The sequence below is a fragment of the Triplophysa dalaica genome, chromosome 10 (assembly GCF_015846415.1).
Source record: "Triplophysa dalaica isolate WHDGS20190420 chromosome 10, ASM1584641v1, whole genome shotgun sequence".
NCBI lineage: Eukaryota > Metazoa > Chordata > Actinopteri > Cypriniformes > Nemacheilidae > Triplophysa > Triplophysa dalaica.
In genome coordinates, this window is record NC_079551.1 from 1,009,791 (window position 1) to 1,031,564 (window position 21,774).

General features: G+C 37.9%; 1 protein-coding gene across 1 annotated transcript; it reads left to right on the forward strand.

The window, feature by feature from the left end:
• Positions 1-6,056: 6,056 nt before the first annotated feature.
• On the forward strand, positions 6,057-8,290 carry LOC130429819 (uncharacterized). The gene is made up of 4 exons (XM_056758637.1): positions 6,057-6,375; positions 6,510-6,806; positions 7,406-7,409; positions 7,867-8,290. The coding sequence occupies exons 1-4, from the start codon at positions 6,087-6,089 to the stop codon at positions 8,288-8,290; spliced, it is 1,014 nt and encodes a 337-aa protein (XP_056614615.1). The 5' UTR covers positions 6,057-6,086.
• The last annotated feature ends 13,484 nt before the right edge of the window (positions 8,291-21,774 follow it).

Here is a 21,774-nt window from a genome sequence, read left to right on the forward strand (position 1 = left end):
ATCGGTGCAGCTTCTGCAGTAATGCAGTCGCTGTACGGGTCTGTCGTGGTGAAGAAGGAGCTGAGCCGCAAAGCGAAGCTCTCGATTTACCGGTCAATCTACGTTCCTACTCTCACCTATGGTCATGAGCTGTGGGTCATGACCGAAAGGACAAGATCCCGGATACAGGCGGCCGAAATGAGCTTTCTCCGCAGGGTGTCTGGACGATCCCATAGAGATAGGGTGAGAAGCTCAGTCACTCGGGAGGAGCTCAGAGTAGATCTGCTGCTCCTCCACATCAAGAGGGGCCAGCTGAGGTGGCTCGGACATCTTTTCCGGATGCCCCCTGGACGCCTTCCCGGGAAGGTGTTCCGAGCATGTCCCACCGGGAGAAGACCCCGGGGAAGACCTAGGACATGCTGGAGGGACTATGTCTCCCGGCTGGCCTGGGAACGCCTCGGTGTCCCCCCGGAAAAGCTGGAGGAAGTGGCTAGGGAGAGGGAAGTCTGGGCATCCCTGCTTAGACTGCTGCCCCCGCGACCCGGCCCCGGATAAGCGGTAGAAAATGGATGGATGGATGGACAGTTTACCTGTCATTAGATTAGATTAGATTCAACTTTATTGTCATTACACATATACAAGTACAGTGTAACGAAATGTAGTTTAGGTCTAACCAGAAGTGCAATTAGCAAGTGCAGGATATACAGTGTGAATAAATACAGAATACAATGTTAGGAAAATACTTTACAATGGGGATGTATTATGAAAATATGACAGTCGGTAGGTACTACGAACAATATAAACAGAAGGATATATACTGGCCTCATCATCCGGTGATGACTGGACTTTTGATGCTTGTCAGGGATGCGCAACACTTAGAATTGGAGCAGGAGAGCTACACCCGCTGCTACTCGCAGTAGAGTGTTGCCATCTTCAGCTCCCTGTGAGCGTTTAAAAAACGCAAATATTTAATGTATTTATATAATGGTAGGGGAAACACTGAGATAGAAAATGCTCATTCTAAGGTAATAAAAACCTAGGCTTCATTGTGTAAGCTCTTTACACACCTCTGAAGACATAGTTGTGTATTTTAAATTGTAATTCTATCAATAATAATAATAACAATACATATATTTTATATAGCGCCATTAAAAGTTTCCTTCTCAAAGCGCTGCACAAAAATCAAAACAATACATAACACATTAATAAAGCAGCACAACAAAATACTGTTAAAAAAAGCAAAATATCCAGTCAAATAAAAGCAGTTCTGAAGTAAAATGTTTTAAGACTAGTTTTGAAAGTGGCTAGAGAGTTTGCATCCCTGATGTTTATCGGGAGAGAGTTCCAGATCTTAAGAGCATAAGAAGAAAATTCTCTATCACCCATGGAGCGGAGCCGTGTCTGGGGCACATTTAAAAGACCATACTGAGAAGACCGTAGATTTCGACAAGACTTGAAAGGAATCAAAAGATCACACAGGTATTGAGGGGCCAGGTCATGCAATGCCTTAAAAGCTAACAAAATTATTTTAAAATCAAAATGGTATTTGACAGGGAGCCAGTGTAAAGACTCTAAAACTGGTGAAATATGATCACTGGATTTAGCCCCAGACAGAGTTCTAGACGCAGAGTTTTGTACATATTGTAATTTGCTAATTGAGGTTTTAGATACTCCAGCAAGAAGTGCATTACAATAATCAATACGTGAGAAAACAAAACAATTTATCAACCGTTCAGCAACTGAGAAGGACAGCAAAGGACGTAAACAAGCAATATTTCTCAAGTTGAAAAAGGATGTCTTAACAGAGTTCTGAATTAAAGACTCAAATATTACCGAGGCATCAAAAATTGTGTGTGTTTTTAATCTGGATTTAAAAGTAGCTGCTGTTGATGAACATCTAATGTCTTCACGAAGCAGATTTCAGCTACGGGGCGTAATGACTAAACGCTGACTCGCCCTGTTTTGAGTGAACCCTTGTTATCTCTAACTGACTTAATCCTGATGATCTAAGAAGTCTGTTTGGTTTATATTCAATGAGCATATCTGAGATGTATTTAGGTCCTGGACCATTAAGTGATTTATAGACAATTAATAATACTTTGAAGTTGATTCTAAAAGTCTGGTTACCAGTGTAAGGACCTGAGGATTGGAGTGATAAACTCAGATTTTTTGGTTCTGGTCAGAATCCTGGCAGCAGCGTTCTGTATGAGCTGCAGCTGTCTGATGGTCTTTTTGGGAAGACCTGTAAGGAGTCCATTACAGTAATCCAGCCTGCTGGTGATGAAAGCATGGACTAGTTTCTCTAAATCTTTGCTTGAGACAAAACATCTGATTCTGGCTATGTTTCTGAGATGGTAGTAGGCTGATCTGCTTATTGCTTTGACATGGCTGCTGAAACTAAGGTCAGACTCCAAAATGACCCCAAGATTTTTTACCTTACTCTGTGTCTTTAGACCTCTTAAGTCAAGGTATGTATTTAACTTGTTAGTTTCATCCTTGTCACTAAAAACAATGAGTTAAGTTTGTTTTTATTTAACTGAAGGAAGTTTTGACACATCCAGCTGTTAATTTCATCAATGCATTGGCAAAGAGAGTCAAAAGGCCTGGAGTGAGAGGGATAGGTAGACCTGAGTGTCGTCTGCATAGCTGTGGTAGGCAATTTGGTGGTAGGTGATGTAAACACACACACGTCACTATGTAAAACTCATAGGCGCCCCTTATGGCAGATGCCGGCATTGCACTGTTTTAAAACTCAGGGTGCTACAGTCATCATTTAAACAGGCTCAGAACACACATTATTAAAACATAAATAACAACAAATACACATTGCATGTATGTATACCACAAACATCTTATTAATAATGTTTATTATGAATTTGACTTTCATCATCACTTTTATTATCAGTGTCTTTATCCATTAACCATGTTATACAACATGTGTTTTCTTTACAACAGTTTCCTATGGGAGGAAAATGCTTCACACATAATTAAACAAACAAACATGTTGTGTTCACTGTTCATGGGCTCTTTTGCTTGTCTATATATATATATACTTTTTATTAACAGACGTGCACAAAGATTTACTCTGTGAAGCGCCAAAGTCCATTTTGATTGAGTGCTAATTGCCCCTTTAGCGAGAACCACACCCTGCAACGTGTCTGCCTCGATTTCATTGGTCAGCCACATTATAGCGTTGAAGTTCCCTGTGTGGGGTAAAAATCACGCGCTGCCAACTTCTGATGATAATCGACGTCTCAATTATACAAGTTATTACCAGAATAGATAGTTTATGCCTCGTACACATCCACTATTATCTATTACAGTTAATCTCACACATCATCTTTCTTTAAAAAGCACAAATACATCCAAACTGGGAACACCTATACTCGGAACTCCTTTGAGTTAACGGTATGTTTAACAAAAATACGTATTGTGTGTCAAAACATTAAATGATCATGATGTGAGTCCTTCAGTGTCAGTGTGTGTCAGTACATTACACAACTGTGTGAGAGAGACCTCTAGTGTTCATATGAGGAAACTGCAGGAGACACGAGTTTACTTTCTGTCAGTGCAGTATTAGGCCCTTTTATGAATGCATAATAATTCTAACAGAAACTATTTATGTTCTGCCGGTGTGTTTATTAATAATACAATTCAGTCTCTGTTTTTAAAAAAAAAAACATAAAAGCATGCATATAAACTGCTTTAGGACTGTACACAATCTATGAGTTCACACAATACATGTACATGTATAAGTACATTTTCTGAAAGGATTTAGCACATTGATCAATAATCATATTTTTTTTTTCAAGTCATACTTCTCGTATCATGTATGGAGGGGCTGGGGGGATTATGGAGGATCAGCAGACGCTGAACTGATGTCTGTGTTCTGACCACAGATGGAGCAAACGTTATATTCACTTGTGGTCTTCAGGGCTCAAAACCTGTGTTGCTCCTGCAGACTAATACTCTACATTACATTTATATTGGCACTGAGTATAATAACATGACTAATATTCTACTGTTTGATCCATTTTCTAGTCACAAATCCATATTTATGGTTTAGCTACATTTACTAGTGCGGCTTTTAAATACATTTACATTCTTTGTATAGACATGTGTTTACAAAAGATTGTGTGGTGGTGAGTGAGGAAGACAAACAGTGAGTCTACATCATAAACACACCCACACCAGAAAGACTCTAGAGACACTTCACCTTTCTGTCTTCAATACTTTCTCTCTGTAATAGTTTGCAGATATAGCATTCTCAGATATCTTATTTTATATATTTTAGTTGTTGTCCACTGTTGTTGTGGTCGTACTGAAGCTGTGATCCGACTGGTCGTCTCTGAAATAGTGGCCGTGGCTACTGTTGCTGTTCTTATTTATGAGTCAGATCCAGACGAGAATCATCATCAACCTCTAATGAATCAGAATTTAAATAAATCCCTAAAACAATAAATGAACGCTGTTGCTCTTTCATCAAGTATGTTCAATATCGTGGCACCAATAAGGTTATGAAGAATATGTGTTTTTAGTCCTGAGATGAACTCTACAGGCTCTTCATGACCTCAGGGATAACTGGAATAAAAAATAAATGATATAATGTGACATTCCTCTAATCTGAAAGCTTCTATCATCTTCTGAACTTTCTTTTTAATTCTTTGTATTTTGTTTGCCTACTGGAAGCCCAATGATGTTAATTCTTACAATAAAGTTCAGCTGAAACTCAACACGTACACATTTAAATGACAAATACTTCAACTGAATTGTTCTTGTGGCACGTATGTGTGTTTGAGACTCACAGTATAAGACGCTTTCCATCATGATCAGGATGTGAACATGCTTCAGTCAGTCTCGACCACAACAGAGTGATGAAGGTGGAATTATAATAAAACATCATTAAAAACAGACAAAACATGCATTGACGTTAACTAAACCTGCTAAAATTAGGTTACATGTCTAAATCAAAGTTGAGTTATTATAAATGAACACACTGTACATATACATTAATATTTACTGATAAATGTGTCACAGATGAGTGAGTCAAAGTGAAACTGCTGTGGTCTGAACACGTGTGGTCTCATCTGTTCAGTGGACAAACAACACGTCTTTTAATGTGCTTGAGGTCAGTTTGCGTGCGTTCAGTTGTCTGGTGAACAGTTGCTTATTTTCCACTCATATCTTGATGCACTTTACTCCAAACTCATCTACTGACACAGGTCAGAGGTCAAATACAACCTCGCCCTTAGGAGACAAATGGTTTAAAGTATATTTAGATTATATTTTAATAGAGAAGTCATGAATGTAGCTCATCTAAAAAAGAAACATAAGCTTTATGAAATAGATGAGACTTATGTGAGTGATTCGAGGTCAGAGCTGATTGATGGAAAGTTGATGATGACACAGACAAATCTCTGAGCTCATCTAAAGATTTTAAAATTCATTTAGTCTCACGAATCCAAAATTCTGTGGACATTCATTTAATATCTCTTAACACTCAACAATCTTCTCATTTGTGTTTTTTATTCCAGTCACCTAACAGTCTCTTGGATGTGTGTGTGTGTTGAAGTCTCTTCTCTTTGTCTTCCATTTTTAGATCAAGCATGTGCTTATGTGTGTGTGCGTGTTCATGTGTGTGTGTGTTCATGTGTGTGTGTTCATTTGTGTATGTTCATGTGTATGTGTGTGTGTTCATGTGTGTGTGTGTTCACATGTGTGTGTTCATGTGAGTGGCTGTTTTAAGGTGAAGATAAACACATGTAGTGATATTTCCTGTCACATCACAAGTGACGCTCAGTTTCTGACACACACACACTGCAGCAGAATATGATTTGTGTGACAGTTTTACTGTGTTTGTGTGTGTGGCGTCTGAACGGTGAGTCAATTCTTTATGCTTTTTAGGATTTTACTTCTTGTCATCGATGTCTTAAGTTACAGGATTCGTGATAGCCACTATCACTTGTACATCTAAAAAAAACCATGAGTGGTTAACCTTTATATTTTGTAGTTCATTTCAGCTTCTTTGCAAGACAAGTTGTACCATATTTATTATTGTTTTGTGTTGTTCAGGTGTGTTTGGTGATGAAGTGAAGTCAGTGTCAGTGATGGAGGGACATTCTGTTACTCTACACACTGATACTCAACTACACACACATGATGTGATCGAGTGGATGTTTGGTGTTCAGACTCCAGATGAGATTATAGCTGAAATCAACAGAGAAGACAATACAAAACCATTTATCAGTGAGAGATTGAAGAATCATGTAGAGATAGATGATCAGACTGGATCTCTCATCATCACAAACATAACAACTCAACACACTGGACGCTATCAACTAGAGATCACCAGAAAACCTTCTTCTCACATCAGACACTTCAATCTGACTGTCTATGGTGAGTTGAGAAGTCATCATAGTTTAATAATTCTGTGTGTGATAAGAACTCTTAGCACAAACAAAACTTTGGATGAGCATTAAAAAAGAGTATTTGTTTTGCTGTTATTTCCTCTGATTCTTTGTGTGTTTCAGCTGGTCTGTCTGTTCCTGTCATCTCCAGAGTCTCTTCTCAATGTTCTTCATCATCTTCATCATCATGTTGTTGTGTGTTGTGTTCAGTGATGAATGTGTCACATGATGTGAGTGTCTCCTGGTACAAAGGAAAGAGTTTATTGTCCAGCATCAGTGTGTCTGATCTCAACATCAGACTCTCTCTACCTCTGGAGGTGGAATATCAGGATACAAACACATACAGATGTGTGGTCAACAATCCCATCACAAACCTCACACAACATCTACACATCACTCAACTCTGTCACATGTCTTCAGGTGAGTTCATTCTCTATTAACACTTTTTCATTTTGTTTTGCTAAATGCTTCTTAAAATATGAACACAAACATTTATTTTATTTCTTCAGTTTGTATTTGCTGTTGTAGTCGTACTGAAGCTGTGATCCGATTGGTCGTCTCTGCTGTTGTGGGCGTGGCTACTGTTTCTGTTGTGGTTTATGACATCAGATCCAGATGAGAATCATCATCAACCTCTGATGACTCAAATATACTAAAACAGGAATAATCTTCTGCTTTCTTTGAGTATATTTTTTAGTTAGTTTTAAACTGTTGTCTTTGTTCAAACTTGATCTAGTCTGTATGAAATAATCAAAAAGATATACAAGTGAGGGGATCGGTTGTCTTTTTTGAGTCCAAAAGCTATGAACTCTTGCAGTGATGATTTCAGAGAAACTCTTGGACGTGTTCAACATTATATTGTGATGTTCTGTAAAGCTGAGGTGAAACAATGTAAACTGTGAAAGCAAATAAACATTTGTTCAGTTCCAACTATCAGATTTTGACTGTTGTGTGTGTGAACATGTGTGGTGATATCTCTCTGTAAATATGTTTTTATTATGTATATGTGACCTTTACAGATCAGTGAGTAACAGTGACACTGCTGTGATCTTATGTAGTAGAGGACAAACTTCTTATTTGTCAGTGTGTGTTTGTGGTTGTTTTGTGTGTGTTTTCTATTCACATCCATTAGTAAACTCTGCCCCAGGTTTATGTGATCCATTCAGGGGACACTGCTCTACAGAGCCCCCCTGCCACGGCTATATACAATCCTTTGTCTGGGCCTAATGGCCGAGGTCTGCCAAATTCAAGAGCATATTAAGGACCAAAATTGCCCTAAAACACTTGCTTGTGCCCTAATTCTTAAACCAAGTGAGAAAAGGGGACTTTTCATATACAATGTTTACAGAACACAGCGAAACACAGAATATAACAGAGAGAATCTACACAACCAGCAGAACACAAACACAGTCTGACTCTGGATGGATGTGGTCAGTGTTTCAATACAGAAACCAGATGTTTGAAAATGTGTGATGTACAGGCTCAACCCAAACAAGATTGTAGAAAAGAATTATCCAAGACATCTTCACCATGTCCAGCAACAAGGCACATGCAGACCTCATCACCTCCTTCTACTCATGGAGCATGCTCAGCTCTACAAAGGTCTTAAAGACCTATCAGCTACTGTTAACAGCCTCAATTCCAGAGTGCCGACCTTCGAGAACGGGCTCCCCCTGCCGCAACTACAAGCTCGTCAAGCTTCTTCCCGACATTTCCTCATCTCTCTGGATTTAATGATTCCACGAATGATCCTTCAACTTCCTCAGCAACTCTGCATCTTACTCAAACTTCTCAAACTCCACTCATTGATGTTTCCAGTCCACCTACGACATCTCACTACAATCTCTCCACCACTGTTCCAGCTCAAGTGTTCAGTAGGCGTTTTGTCTCACCTGCAGCTGTAACCGTTTCCTCTCATCTTAGATTTAACATTATCCAAGGTAAGGATAGGAAAAACGTAGGAAAAAATTGGACCTTTAAATGGCTATGATGGCAGATTTTAATCAACCATATGGGGGCACATTTTTTTTATGAATATCACAAATCATTCTCAGCGAAGTCTTCTTCATTCTTCACACTGTTCAATACAAGACTGGTTCAAAAACATTAGACTGGTCAGTTACAGACTGAACAGTTAGTTCACCATTTTAGAGGCAAAAAAATACTGGCTTGTATGATTATGTAGCTCTCACGGTCACCTTACTGCCCTTAAGCTTAAACTAACCGAGCTCAGCCTGATGTCTGTAGTGTTGATAACGTAAGTATGCATTTTGATGTTATAGGCCGTTACATTTTGGAGTTTAACGGTTATCCCCTATGTTACAACTTTAATGATTCTGTATTATTTCCCTCTGTGTTAATTTGCTCATGTTTGTAGCTATTGCAAGGACCCGCACCCGAAATCTATCTGCCCACGTCACTCCAGACCTGCAACTCGAGGGAAGGCCCTCATTCATAAAAAAATCTGAGTAGACACCCCTCTACCCATATTAATGTCCCAATGCTCTTATGTTATCTCTCTTCTCACCCTGATCCGTCATTCGTCGATTACCTCCTCACTGGTCAAGTCTCTGATTAGTAATATAAAGTTTAACAATACTTGTATGCATTTGTCCAAATGCATCTATGATATTATACACTTTACGTTATCTCATGGTCAAAAGTAACGTGACTTTACCACACAGGATTTAGTTCAAAGGTAGCATAGATTGAAACACAGTTTATGTGACCAGTTTGTGAGCATGAGAAAGGAAACCTATCACACATATCTTTATGGTTGTTTATTAAACTCTAACTCTACATGGTAAACATAATTACGATCGCATTATCACAAACCAATACATTGAACATGAAACACAAACGCACTAGGGAGCGTGGAGAGAGAAAGAGAGACAAAGTGAGTGAGAGAGAGAGAGGGCATGTCAGCAATTTCTGAATCTCAGATAAAAAATCATTGCAGCTATTCTATACATAGAAACGGATACTTGCGAGCTCTGTGCTGAATTTATTTGTATGCGTTTGGAGGGATGGAAATGTTCAAATGTTTCAGAATGCGGTCCTGCTGGAAAGTTGTGGAAAAGTTGCGGACCTCGAGCCCTCTTGGCTCTTTGAGCTGTACGAGGCAGCAGAGGTCCATTCTTCCTTCTCCAGATAGAGAAGAATTACCCGAAAGGGTGAGGTGAGGGGTAGGTCAAACAATGACACTTGAGGAAAATTAAAACTTAACTAAAGAAACTAACTGACTGTCTGTGTCCTCGGTCGATATTTTAACTTCATGAAAGGGAATGCCCTCCGAGTTTGAATGGACCAATCATAATCGAGAGGTTCTTTCTCCACTTAGCAGCTAATTTGCATCTTTATGACCTCCTAGCAACTTTACAAAATACCAGTCCAAACTATAACATAATGAGTGTAAGGTGTTCTATGGTCACACAATCAGATTTCAAAATAAGTTTACAGTTTATTTTAAGTTGAATCTTCCAACCAGGATCTAGACCATTGTTTTTCACTTATCATTTCCCTCAGATTTTAGAGGTCAGTTATGGTTATGGTAAGGGTTTGGTGTGGGTTAAGGTTTTATTTATAAAGATGTTGTCCTGAGCTCAAAAAAATCTGTTGTCCTGAGGTGATCAACCATTTGACAAAATCAGGTCGAGCGTAGGGCCACAGTTGACATCTAGCGATCAAGAACTGTAACTGCATTTATTTTTAATTTGTTTAAATGAAAGAAAAATGATATTATAGAATGTGTATGAATGTTATGTGAAGGCTAATATAATACTAATGATGTCATTAATGTTTACTTGCATTTGATGATGTCATAACAAACAATTTTTAACCCTTTTTTTGGCCACGCTCGTCTAAAGAAGGGCTAACCCATTGAAATTAGACTCTGTCTCGATTTCGCTGGGTGGACTAAAAGCTACCGTGGCCGAGAAGTGCAAGACTAAAATCAAGTTTCAAAACTAAATACAAATCTAAAAGCAAAATAAAAAATCCAAAAGCAAATTGATATATCTGAAAACTCAGTATCCAATCTAAAGACAGAATAACAAATCTTAAAACACATTCACAATTCGGGAAACAAAATAAGTCAGAAACCACATCGAAAAGTCAGAAAACAAAACAACAAATCAGTCAAACCGGAAAGGTTGGTATTTTGTTGGCATGAGATCTTTCATTAGGAGTAGATGCATGTCTGTTTCACACTCCAATAAACCCGTATATGCGTAGAGAGATGAGCAAGAAAGGAATCATACACAACAGAGACGTGATTGTAATGAAAATGATCTGCAGAACAGGAGGATCTACAAGGATAAAAAGAGAAACAGAATAGTCAGATGTCAGTCTGTTCAGTAATCTTAGTTGTTTTCTTTCTCTACATTGAAGTTGAAATTCAATGAAATAATGTCAGTGGGAATCAGAATTTTTGCCAGAGAGATTTCCAGTGGTTGAGATATATCTGAGTGTCTATAATACTGAACTACACCGCCTTGTTGGCAAAAGTATTTGCACTTGCTCTGCAAAACATCATTTCAAACTGTGACTCCAGTAGTGTAAAGTTTGAATAGTTTGTCATGGGGGTCCGGGGCAGAGCTGTGCAGAGACCTTTAAAGGGACAGGTGCTCAAAGTATAAAAGGGGAACTGGAAGGCTTTAAATAGGGATGTGCTCAAACCATCAATACGGTAACACTATATATCATGATGCATTCCTTGCTGATACGTGTATCAATATTATGGAGTTTGCTGTTTTGACACAAAAAAAACAGAACAGAAAGGACCATTCTAATAAGTTTATTTGCACCATATGTCTGGGCTTAGAAACTGAAGGGAATTAAGTTGTCCAAACCATAAAGGGAAATTCAAATTCTGTCGTCATTACTCACCCTCAGATTATTCCCAATCTGTTTAAATGTTTTTGTTCTGTTGAACACACCAGAAGATATTTGAAAGAATGTCATTAACCAAAAAGTTCTTGGACCCCATTTACTGCCACTGGAAAATAAATACAATGGGAGTCAATGGGGGTTCATTCTTCCAAATATCTTCCCTTGCGTTTAGCAGAACAAAGAAATGTGCAGGTTTGAAACAATCTGAGGATGAGTAAATAATGATAATATCTAAAAAAAATTGGTGAAATGTCCCTTTAAGGTTCCCTCTCTGTTCTACAGAATAACAGCTGTTATAACTGTGTAGGACTTGTCATCGTCACTATTGGAAATAAACGTGTCCAATGTATCATGACATATACTGTTGTAAGAGGCAGTATGTTTAACACACGGTGGGCTGACATCACTTACAGGGATCAGCTGATGTTAGGGGGGCTGATGGAGATCTTGCTGCTGTTGTAGAAAAACACAGTTTTGTCTTATTAAAAATATAATTCTGTTCTCACCATCTTCTGATTTTTTTATGATAATGATGATAAAAACAGCATTGATACGTGTTATTTGGAGGATGAGAACAGTAGAATGATCATCTTTTATTAGTGTTTTGAAGGCCCTCTACTGTAAATACTGTACTAACAATACTTATCCTCTGTTACCCTGCAAGTGTCTGGTCCTGAGGTCAATCCATCTCTTGCTGAAAACACTCTTTTACCTTTTCTATTACCTTACAGATCATGAATTCATTTGTTTTCAATAAGATTGATTTATGCTTTAAAATTCATTTGAATTCATAAGGTTAGGGGTATGGTGTTGGGGGTTAATGAAGTATAAATATCATTGTTTTTATAAATCTAATGATTTACACTGTTATTATTGCATCATTTTTAATGCACAACAATACCGAGGTGCCAATAGTAACGTTATCTGCCACGGTTTATAAACATAGCATTTAACTACTATTTCTACTTCATCTAACAGCAACTGAACACTTAACAGTGCTTTCAATCATGTTTTTTTACATCAGAGCTTCTATGATGTCTCACAATGCTGAAGAGAGACACAAGAGACAGTATATTGAGTCTATATTACTCACCATTGACAGTAACATTGAATCTCTTGTATGAGACTTTCATGTTTCTGCTGATCTTCAGTGTATAAAGTCCAGAGTGTTGAGATGTGATGTGTGTGATGGTGAGATCTCCAGTCTGATCGTTCATCTTCAGTCTGTCTCTGAATCTCTCATCATCTGAATATATGATGCTGTCGGCCTTTCCATTCATTCTGGCAACAAATGTGTTTTCAGGTCCATAATACCACACTATCTTATCATCTCTCTGTGGTTCAGTGAGATTAGTGTGTAGAGTAACAGAATGTCCCTCCATCACTGACACTGACTTCACTTCATCACCAAACACACCTGAACAACACAAACACAATGTGAATGCACAATAATAACACAGACATGCAGAAAGAGCTTTTATTAACAACATTATTACACGGTTCTTGGTTCAGTTATTAATGATGTGTGATGATATAGAGCCAGCAAAGGAACCGAGTCATTGCTTTGCAAGTCACAAGTAAGTCTCAAGTCTTTGCATGCAAGTCTCACGTCAAGTTTAGTTGTAAGAGATGAGGCAGGTTCTCAAGTTCCCTTTATAGTACGCATGTACACACGAAACTCCACTTGTCTTGTGTATAACATCCTTCTTTGTCACACCTATTAACCTGAGGTGTCATATAAGCAACTGTTATCTGTCAAGAAAGAATTAAAGTCATAAACATATGAACTTACCATTGACAGTCAGAGAGGACAGAAACATAAAAATGAAGCAAACTTCCATGATGCCGACTTCAGAGCAAACCTCCAATGTTGACAAATGATGAAAAAATAGTTGTTTTGATGAGGATCTTCTTCTGTGATGTTGATGTTTCAGCAGGTGATTCTCTTTGGTGAGATCTGATGAGTCTGATGAGCTGCGTCAGTAGATAAAGATAACTTCGAGTTGAACAAGGAAACAAAAACTTATGCAAACACTCGCTATGCAAACACTTGTCTGAATAGTGATTTGAAAGGGACAGTTCAACCTAAATGAAAAGTCATTATTTACTCGCCCTCAGATTGTTTCAGATCTGTATACATTTCTTCATTCTGTTAAACAAAGAAAGATATTTGGAAGAATGTCAGCCATTTTCTCAGTTCTGGGACATCATCCACTACCATAGTAGAATTAGTTTTGTTCTGTTGAACACAACATGAGATGTTTTGAAGAATTTAGGAACACAAACAGTTCTGGGGCACCTTTGACTACCATTGGATTTGTCTTATTATGGCAGTCATTGATGTTCTAGAACTGAATATTGCTAACATTCGAAATATCATTCTCTGTGTTCATCAGAACAAACAAAGTCATTTATAATGGTATGAACGATGACATGAGGGTGAGTGAACGATGAGAGAATTTTCATTTTGTGGTTTACAATAAACATGTTTTTATGGATGAATCCAAACCTCCCTTGTCTGATCTGGTTTTGAAGGGTTAACTTTTCAACTTGTTAGATTGGTCAGATAAACTGTGTTAAAAGTCAGGATGTATTTGTTTCTGGCGTTACAACCATTCTGAGGAGAAACCAGTTCGCTGAGAAACCATGGGCACCATTCAAGGAGTGGCTTCCTGCAAATATTTCAACATTTACAATTCAAAAGTGTCTTTTCTCAATAGAAATACCAGTGGAAAATTACTTCAAAAAATGACAAGAAAAGAGTGCGCAGCTCTGTCTACAGTCTCTTTAAATTAAATAATTATTCATTTGTTTCATTGATTTAATAGATGTAAACAGAGACACCCATATCTGAATCAAATATTTGTGTATAGTTACCCATTCATGCCCATAGAGATATATCCTAAACATTAGCGATGTATTTAAAAATAAAACATTCACACAATTTAATTTATTAGTCTGCTGCTGCAAGAAGAGAAAAAGATGTGCTGGAAACAAAACATGCAAACAAGCAACATTACAAAAGTAAATAAATGTTTTCAGCGAGTGTCACACAAAGAGAAGAGAAAGTGAAAGAAATGTGAAGTTGTCAGGTTACATTCTTCTATCACACTTTTCATGACAAGCAGGCGTTTCATCAAGACTCATTTGACAGGGAAACACCCTTCACAGTTCACACTACAGTCTCTGGTCTTTAATATGACGGGGTGTTAAAATAAAAATGATCTCATAAAATACAGGTGAAAAGATCATTTCATTTCAGATTTACTTACAGAGAACTCTTGTCTTTGGCTTTTCATATTAATTGTTTTAACACCTGATGCAAGTATACAGTCAACACATAACAGTTCACATCAAATAACCTCTGACATGAAGTACTCTATAAAACAAAACAAACCGACTGAAGAAAAGACCATCTCTGATAAAAGATCTTTGTTTTTTACTTTTACTTTTAAAGGTTCACTTCTAAACCTGTCACTGATCTCCTGGAGTTTTCTGTTAAATTAATAATTGAATACATCATGAAATCAATAGGACAATCAATGATTATATATTGTAAGTGTTTTGTGCATTAATACCTAAAGGACAGTTTTAAAACGGGCTCTCACTAAATCATTGGTGTTTGGAGTCACATCTGTGGGCGTGGCTTGTTTGTTTTGATTAAATCGTCTTGCTTACGTATGTAACCTCAGCCCGGCATGCAAATTTCATTGGCCTTTTCTATAGTAGTCAGAGTTGATTGGTTCTCAAGGGCGAACCCCATCTGTCGTTCTCGACACAACGTCGAGAGACCGACAGAAAGGGAACTACATATGAGTGTTAAAAATACATGGTTGCGTGATGACGTCATACTCGAAACACCAAGGATTTAGTTTAGAGAGATTGAGATGCGGCGCTTCTTTGAGGCTTCTCTGAGCATGCGCAGTAAGACAAAAGCGCAGGTGAATATCTAATCCCACATAAAACAGCATTCTTTAGTATAACAAATATATACAATTATTATTAACTCTCAGTAGGTGTTATAAGCCCCTAATTACATCTCTTTAAAGGTGGGAAATGCAATTCAACACTCGACTCTGATTAAATAAATCACATACAAGTGAGAATTAATTGTATTTAAAACAAAATGTATTCATTTTTAAGACTTGAGACCACAACATTTCGACCACTCATAAGTTAAAACATTAAGAGATATTTAAGTGCTCATGTCTATGTACAGCATGATGTATGTGACGTCATTAGATCATAGGGCTGTGTGATAGAGACCTCTAGTGTTTATATAAAAGAACTGCAGGAGATTTTACATGCTATCAAGTCTATGTCTTAAAATTAATACAAAATACATGTTTTCCCATTTATAATCTATAAATGCATTTCAAATTTAGAGGGACAATAACTGTTTCTTAACTTACAGCACATAACTAAACACAGAAATACTAACTACAGCTTACTGTAAATAAGTTATTACATTTGTGTTATGTCCTTAGTAGGAAGCAATGAAGAGGCATACGAAAATGAAGAATACTTTGATTAACCAAATCAAGTATTATGACAGTATAGCGCATGCAGCAGCAGGTGGAACACTTCTGACTCTTACTCTTCTGTGGCGGGGGAAATATGCCACCGCCTTGTGAGGGAAATGTTCTGCACTATACTAAGGAAGACTGAGTGAGCAACAGGATCCTAGTCCCCCCACCCAATGCTTTTAGTCTACGTACAACTAATTAAACTAGTTGTGTGGTTTCTATCGTGTTGCAATGTGTAATGCTCAAGAGTCGGCGATGTGGGCTTCAGGATTTACTCAATGCACGGAGGCCACCTGAAGTGTGTGTGTAGAAAACTCAGGGGTTAAACCTAGCGTACTACAAAACCCACCCTCCCCGGATCTAACAGGATAGGTAAGACGCCCCCACTCCTTAGTATAAGTGACTCACAAATAAACAAACAGTTTTAGCTTAACTAACAAAAAAATTACATTTATTTTTTACTGCATTAAATAAAATGCTTCTCTTTTCTTTGTTTTCACAGGAAGTATGAAACAATTTTAAATGCAGATGAATCAAAAATTAAATAAAAATGTGGAAAATAATAAAAGGAGAAGAAAACTGATTTGTTTCAGTTTCAATTCAATTTGAACACATTCAGAATCAGGATCACTTTAGAAAGATTCACAATTGTAAATAGATTGAAACAGTTCACTTGAAAGTTCAACAGTTCACTCCGATTTGACTCAAAGATTCAAATTCGATTCAAAACTCCAGGAAAAAGGAATGAAAAAGTTATACTCTGTCCGTTTGAGTTCACGAGCACAAAAAAATAAAGTTTATGAATCCACTTTTCAGGAAAAATTCACTTATAACGGCTCCATCAAAATGACTGTACGATTGAACTGTTTAGTTTAGATGACTCACTGACAGAAAATGGCAATGTTATTCTGCTTAGCAGTATTCAGTAGGAAAACAGGAAAAACAATGTACATCAGCACTCTTGGATTGTGGATGAGGAGCTGAATGATGTCCAATGGATGGCAGGTTGTCTCTTCACTCACTTAACTCTCAGCGATTGTGCTCGCGATACTGACGTCAGCAGCTTGATTCAACGAGGCTGCAATCCCAGCTGATGGAGTCTCAAATGAGAAGACTAACAACACACGCACGCACGCACGCACGCACGCACGCACGCACGCACGGCCCTATCAGACGACTCAATCAGTATCAGCATTCACTGTCTCATATTCGTTTTAGAAAAATGAAACAAAAACTGTTTTAAACAAAGAAAACGTGAGAGTATTCACTCCTACACGAGACTGAAACCTTATGAAACTAACAGGCCTTTCTGCCCAGCTTCACACGCAAAAGAAACGGCAGAAAACTCTTTTTTAAAACTCACTTCAACAAACTTCTTCACATAAACAAAGACTCCGCGGCAACGTTATACATCTCTGGCTGATGTCACGGGTCTAAAAATAACTTTTTGATCGGGATTGACTTCACGAACTCAACAATCCGCTCTCAGCTGCTTCACTCACTCCACGTGCTAACTCTCCATCTCTCTTCGCGCAATACGTCAAAACCAAAAATTGGCGGCGCCCGTCAAGCGTCAAAATAGAAGTCTTCACAATTTGTCAAAATAAAAGTCTTCATAATCATTCACAAATTTGTAGATCCCCTACACTTCTATTCTCAAATTCTTCCGCCACTTACTGGTCAATATGCTAAGAATAATACAACAAATCGGTGATCCCCCACTTACCCACATATGGAGGAAATGGCAGAACAACCACAGAAATCCATGAAATACAATATTCACATATTTCCAACATTTTGTCATTAAAAGGTTCTCCTCGCGTGCATGAGGGGTGAGAGGATTACTCGTGGTTCCTCAATCCATCACAATACTTGTGCAGACTTTTGTTTCTTTTGCCCTAGCACAACATTTAGTCAGCAGGTTATTATACTAATATTTCACACAAGTTATATACACCATCACATATTCCACTAATAAACATGAGGGGCATGTGTTATGAGTTCTTACACATATGTGTAGATATCACAGAAAGAGTAAGAGTTGTTTTGGCTGTATGTTAAGCAGCAAACACTTTAAATATTAAAGGTTTATTGTATATATCTATATTTGTACGCTTGGGTTCTTCCCTGTCCGAAAACCGTGACAGCTATTCCTTTCAACCAAGGACTATCCAAAGAACACTTGCTCGTATTAGCCCACAACACCTTGAGCAACTCACCTGATCAAACTGAAGCAGCTGCTCAGTCAACTCATGCACCGCAGGCTCAACCCAAACAAGATGGTAGGAAACGATTATCCAAGACATCTTCACCACGTCCAGCAACAAGACACATGCAGACCTCGTCACCTCCTTCTACTCATGGAGCCACCGATATCAATGATCAGCTCTTCAAAGCTCTTAAAGACCTGTCAGCTACTGTCAAAGGCCTCAATGCCAGAATGCCGACCTTTGAGAACGCGCTCGTCGGCCGCGCTTCTAAGATTACTCCCCCTGCCGCATAACAAATCATTCTCAGCGACGTCTTCTTCATTCTTCACACTGTTCAATACAACATTAGATTGGTCAGGTAAAGACACTGAACAGTTGACCATTTTGGAGGCTAAAAAAATACTGGCTTGTGCGATAATGTAGCTCTCACGGTCACTATGCACCTTACTGCCTTAAAGCTTACACTAACAGAGCTCAGCCTGCTGTCCGGGGCCGTTACACATTGGAGTTTAACGGTTTTCCCCTATGTTACAACTTTAATGATTCTGTATTATTTCCATCTGTGTTAATTTGCTCATGTTTGTAGCTATTGCAAGGACCCGCACCTGAAATCTATCTGCCCTCGTCACTCCAGACCTGCAACTCGAGGGAAGGCCCTCATTCATAAAAAAATCTGAGTAGACACCCCTCTACCCCTGTTAATGTCCCAATGCTCTTATGTTATCTCTCTTCTCACCCTGATCCGTCATTTGTCTATTACCTATTCACTGGTCAAGTCTCTGATTAGTAATATAAAGTTTAACAATACTTGTATGCATTTGTCCAAATGCATCTATGATATTATACACTTAACGTTATCTCATGGTCAAAAGTAACGTGATCCTGTGACCAAACAGGATTTAGTTCAAAGGTAGCATAGATCGAAACACAGTTTAAGTGACCAGTTTGTGAGCATGAGCACAGAAAACCCATCACACACATCTTTATGGTTGTTTATTAAACTCCACTCTACATGGTAAGCATAATTACAATCACATTATCACAAACAAATACATGAAACAGAAATGCGCTAGGGAGCGTCGAGGGATAAAGAGAGACAAAGAGGCAAAGTGAGAGAGAGAAAGAGAGAAAGAGCTTGTCAACAATTTCTGAATATCAGATAAAAAATCATCGCGGCTATTCTATACATAGAAACGGATACTTGCGAGCTCTGTGCTGAATGTATTCATATGCGCTTGGAGAGATGGAAATGTTCAAATGTTTCAGAATGCGGTCCTGCTGGAAAGTTGTGGAAAAGTCGCGGACCACAGCCCTCTTGGCTCTTTGAGCTGTACGAGGCAGCAGAGGTCCATTCTTCATTCTCCAGATAGAGAAGAATTACCCGAAAGGGGAAGGTGAGAGGAAGGTCAAACGATGCAACTTGAGGAAAACTTAACTAAAGAAACTAACTGACTGTCTGTGTCCTCGGTCGATATTAAACTTCATGAAAGGGAATGCCCTCCGAGTTTGAATGAACCAATCATAATTGAGAGGTTCTTTCTCCACTTAGCAGCTAATTTGCATCTTTATGACCTCCTAGCAACTTTACAAAATACCAGTCCAAACTATAACATAATGAGTGTAAGGTGTTCTATGGTCACACAATATGTAGAAACAATGAGGAATTGTAAAGACAAACATTTCGATATCAAAAATGGAGAAGTTGGAATTGCATCAAGTAGTGATTCATTCGGATATACGAATACAAACAAGGCCTGAATTAAACTTGTATATCTAACAAGACAGAGAGGCTACTCCCCTCTGCTTTGAAGCTTAGGAGTCGTAAATATTCCACAGAGAAACCAAAAATACTTAACATATCCTAAGGACATCATCATGTTGACCCTGGGACAACATTTGAATCAACCAATCAGATTTCAGAAATAAGTTTACAATTTATTTTAAGTTGAATCTTCCAACCAGGATCTAGACCATTGTTTTTCACTTATCATTTCCCTCAGATTTTAGAGGTCAGTTATGGTTATGGTAGGGGTTTGGTGTGGGTTAAGGTTTTATTTATAATGATGTTGTCCTGAGCTCAAAAAAATATGTTCAACCATTTGACAAAATCAGGTCGAGCGTAGGGCCACAGTTGACGTCTTAAGAATTATAACTGCATTTATTTTTAATTTGTTAAAATGAAAGAAAATTGATAACGTAGAATGCGTATGAATGTTATGTGAAAGCTAATATAATACTAATGATGTCATTAATGTTTACTTGCATTTGATGATGTCATAACAAACAAACACTTTCTTTTTGGCCACGCTCATCTGAATCAGGGCTAACCCAAGCCGTTGAAATTAGACTCTGCCTCGATTTTGCTGGGTGGACTAAAAGCTACTGTGGCCAAGAAGTGCAAGACCATATACAAGTTGCAAAACTAAATACAAATCTAAAAGCAAAATAAAAAATCCAAAAAGCAAAATGACATATAGAAAAGCAAATCTTAAAACACAACAACAATTCGTGAAACAAAATAAGTCAGAAACCACATCGAAAAGTCAAATCACAGAAAAGGTTGGTATTTTGTTGGAATGAGATAGCTACTGCTGATTGGATGAACCTCCTGTCAATCAAGATATCCAGGACGCTGGATGTTACTATGAGAAATGGCATACACATACTTTATGACACAGGGGATACTTATTAAATAATGTTCAAAAGCTACATTTTGCTAATACAGTAGAAACGGGCTCACATTGCATTAGGAGTAGATGCATGTCTGTTTCACAATTCACAAAACCCGTATATGAGTAGTGAGATGAGCAAGAAAGGAATCATACACAACAGAGACTGGAGTGGAATAATAATGATCTGCAGAACAGGAGGATCTACAAGGACAAAAAGAGAAACAGAATAGTCAGATGTCAGTCTGTTCAGTAATCTTAGTTGTTTACTTTCTCTACATTGAAGTTGAAATTCAATAAAATAATGTCAATCAGTTCCATAAGAATTTGGGCCAGAGATATTTCCAGTGGTTGAGAAAACCGGTGTGTCTATTTACACTGAATACAAATAGCACGCCTTGTTGGCAGAAAGAATTTGCACTAGCTCTGCTATCTGTGACTCCAGTGGTGTAAAGTTTGAATAGCTTGTCATGGGTGTCCGGGGCAGAGCCGTGCAGAGAGCTTTAAAGGGACTGGTGCCTGAAGTATAAAAGGTGAACTGGAAGTCTTTAAATAGGGATGTGCTCAAACCATCAATATGGTAACACTATATATCATGATGCATTCCTTGCTGATACGTGTATCAATACCTCGGTGCAGTTTAAAAAAAAAACAGAACAGAAATGACCATTCTAATAAAAGTTTAAAAATATTTGATTAGCACCATTTTAATAAGTCTGGGCTTAGAAACTGAAGGGAATTAAGTTGTCCAAACCATAAAGGGAAATGCAAATTCTGTCGTCATTTACTCACCCTCAGATTATTCCCAATCTGTTTAAATGTTTTTGTTCTGTTGAACACACCAGAAGATATTTGGAAGAATGTCATTAAGCAAAAAGTTCTTGGACCCCATTTACTGCCACTGGAAAATAAATACTATGGGAGTCAATGGGGGTTCATTCTTCCAAATATCTTCCCATTTGTTTAGCAGAACAAAGAAATGTATACAGGTTTGAAACAATTTGAGGATGAGTAAATAATAATAATATAGATATTTTTTTTTAATTGGTGAACTGTCCCTTTAAGATTTCCTCTCTGTTGTACAGAATAACAG

Coding starts and splice junctions, on each gene's coding strand:
- LOC130429819 (XM_056758637.1), top strand. CDS start 6,087: ATGGAGGGACATTCTGTTACTCTACACACTGATACTCAACTACACACA. Junction 6,376..6,509: donor CTTCAATCTGACTGTCTATG/GTGAGTTGAGAA, acceptor TGTGTGTTTCAG/CTGGTCTGTCTGTTCCTGTC.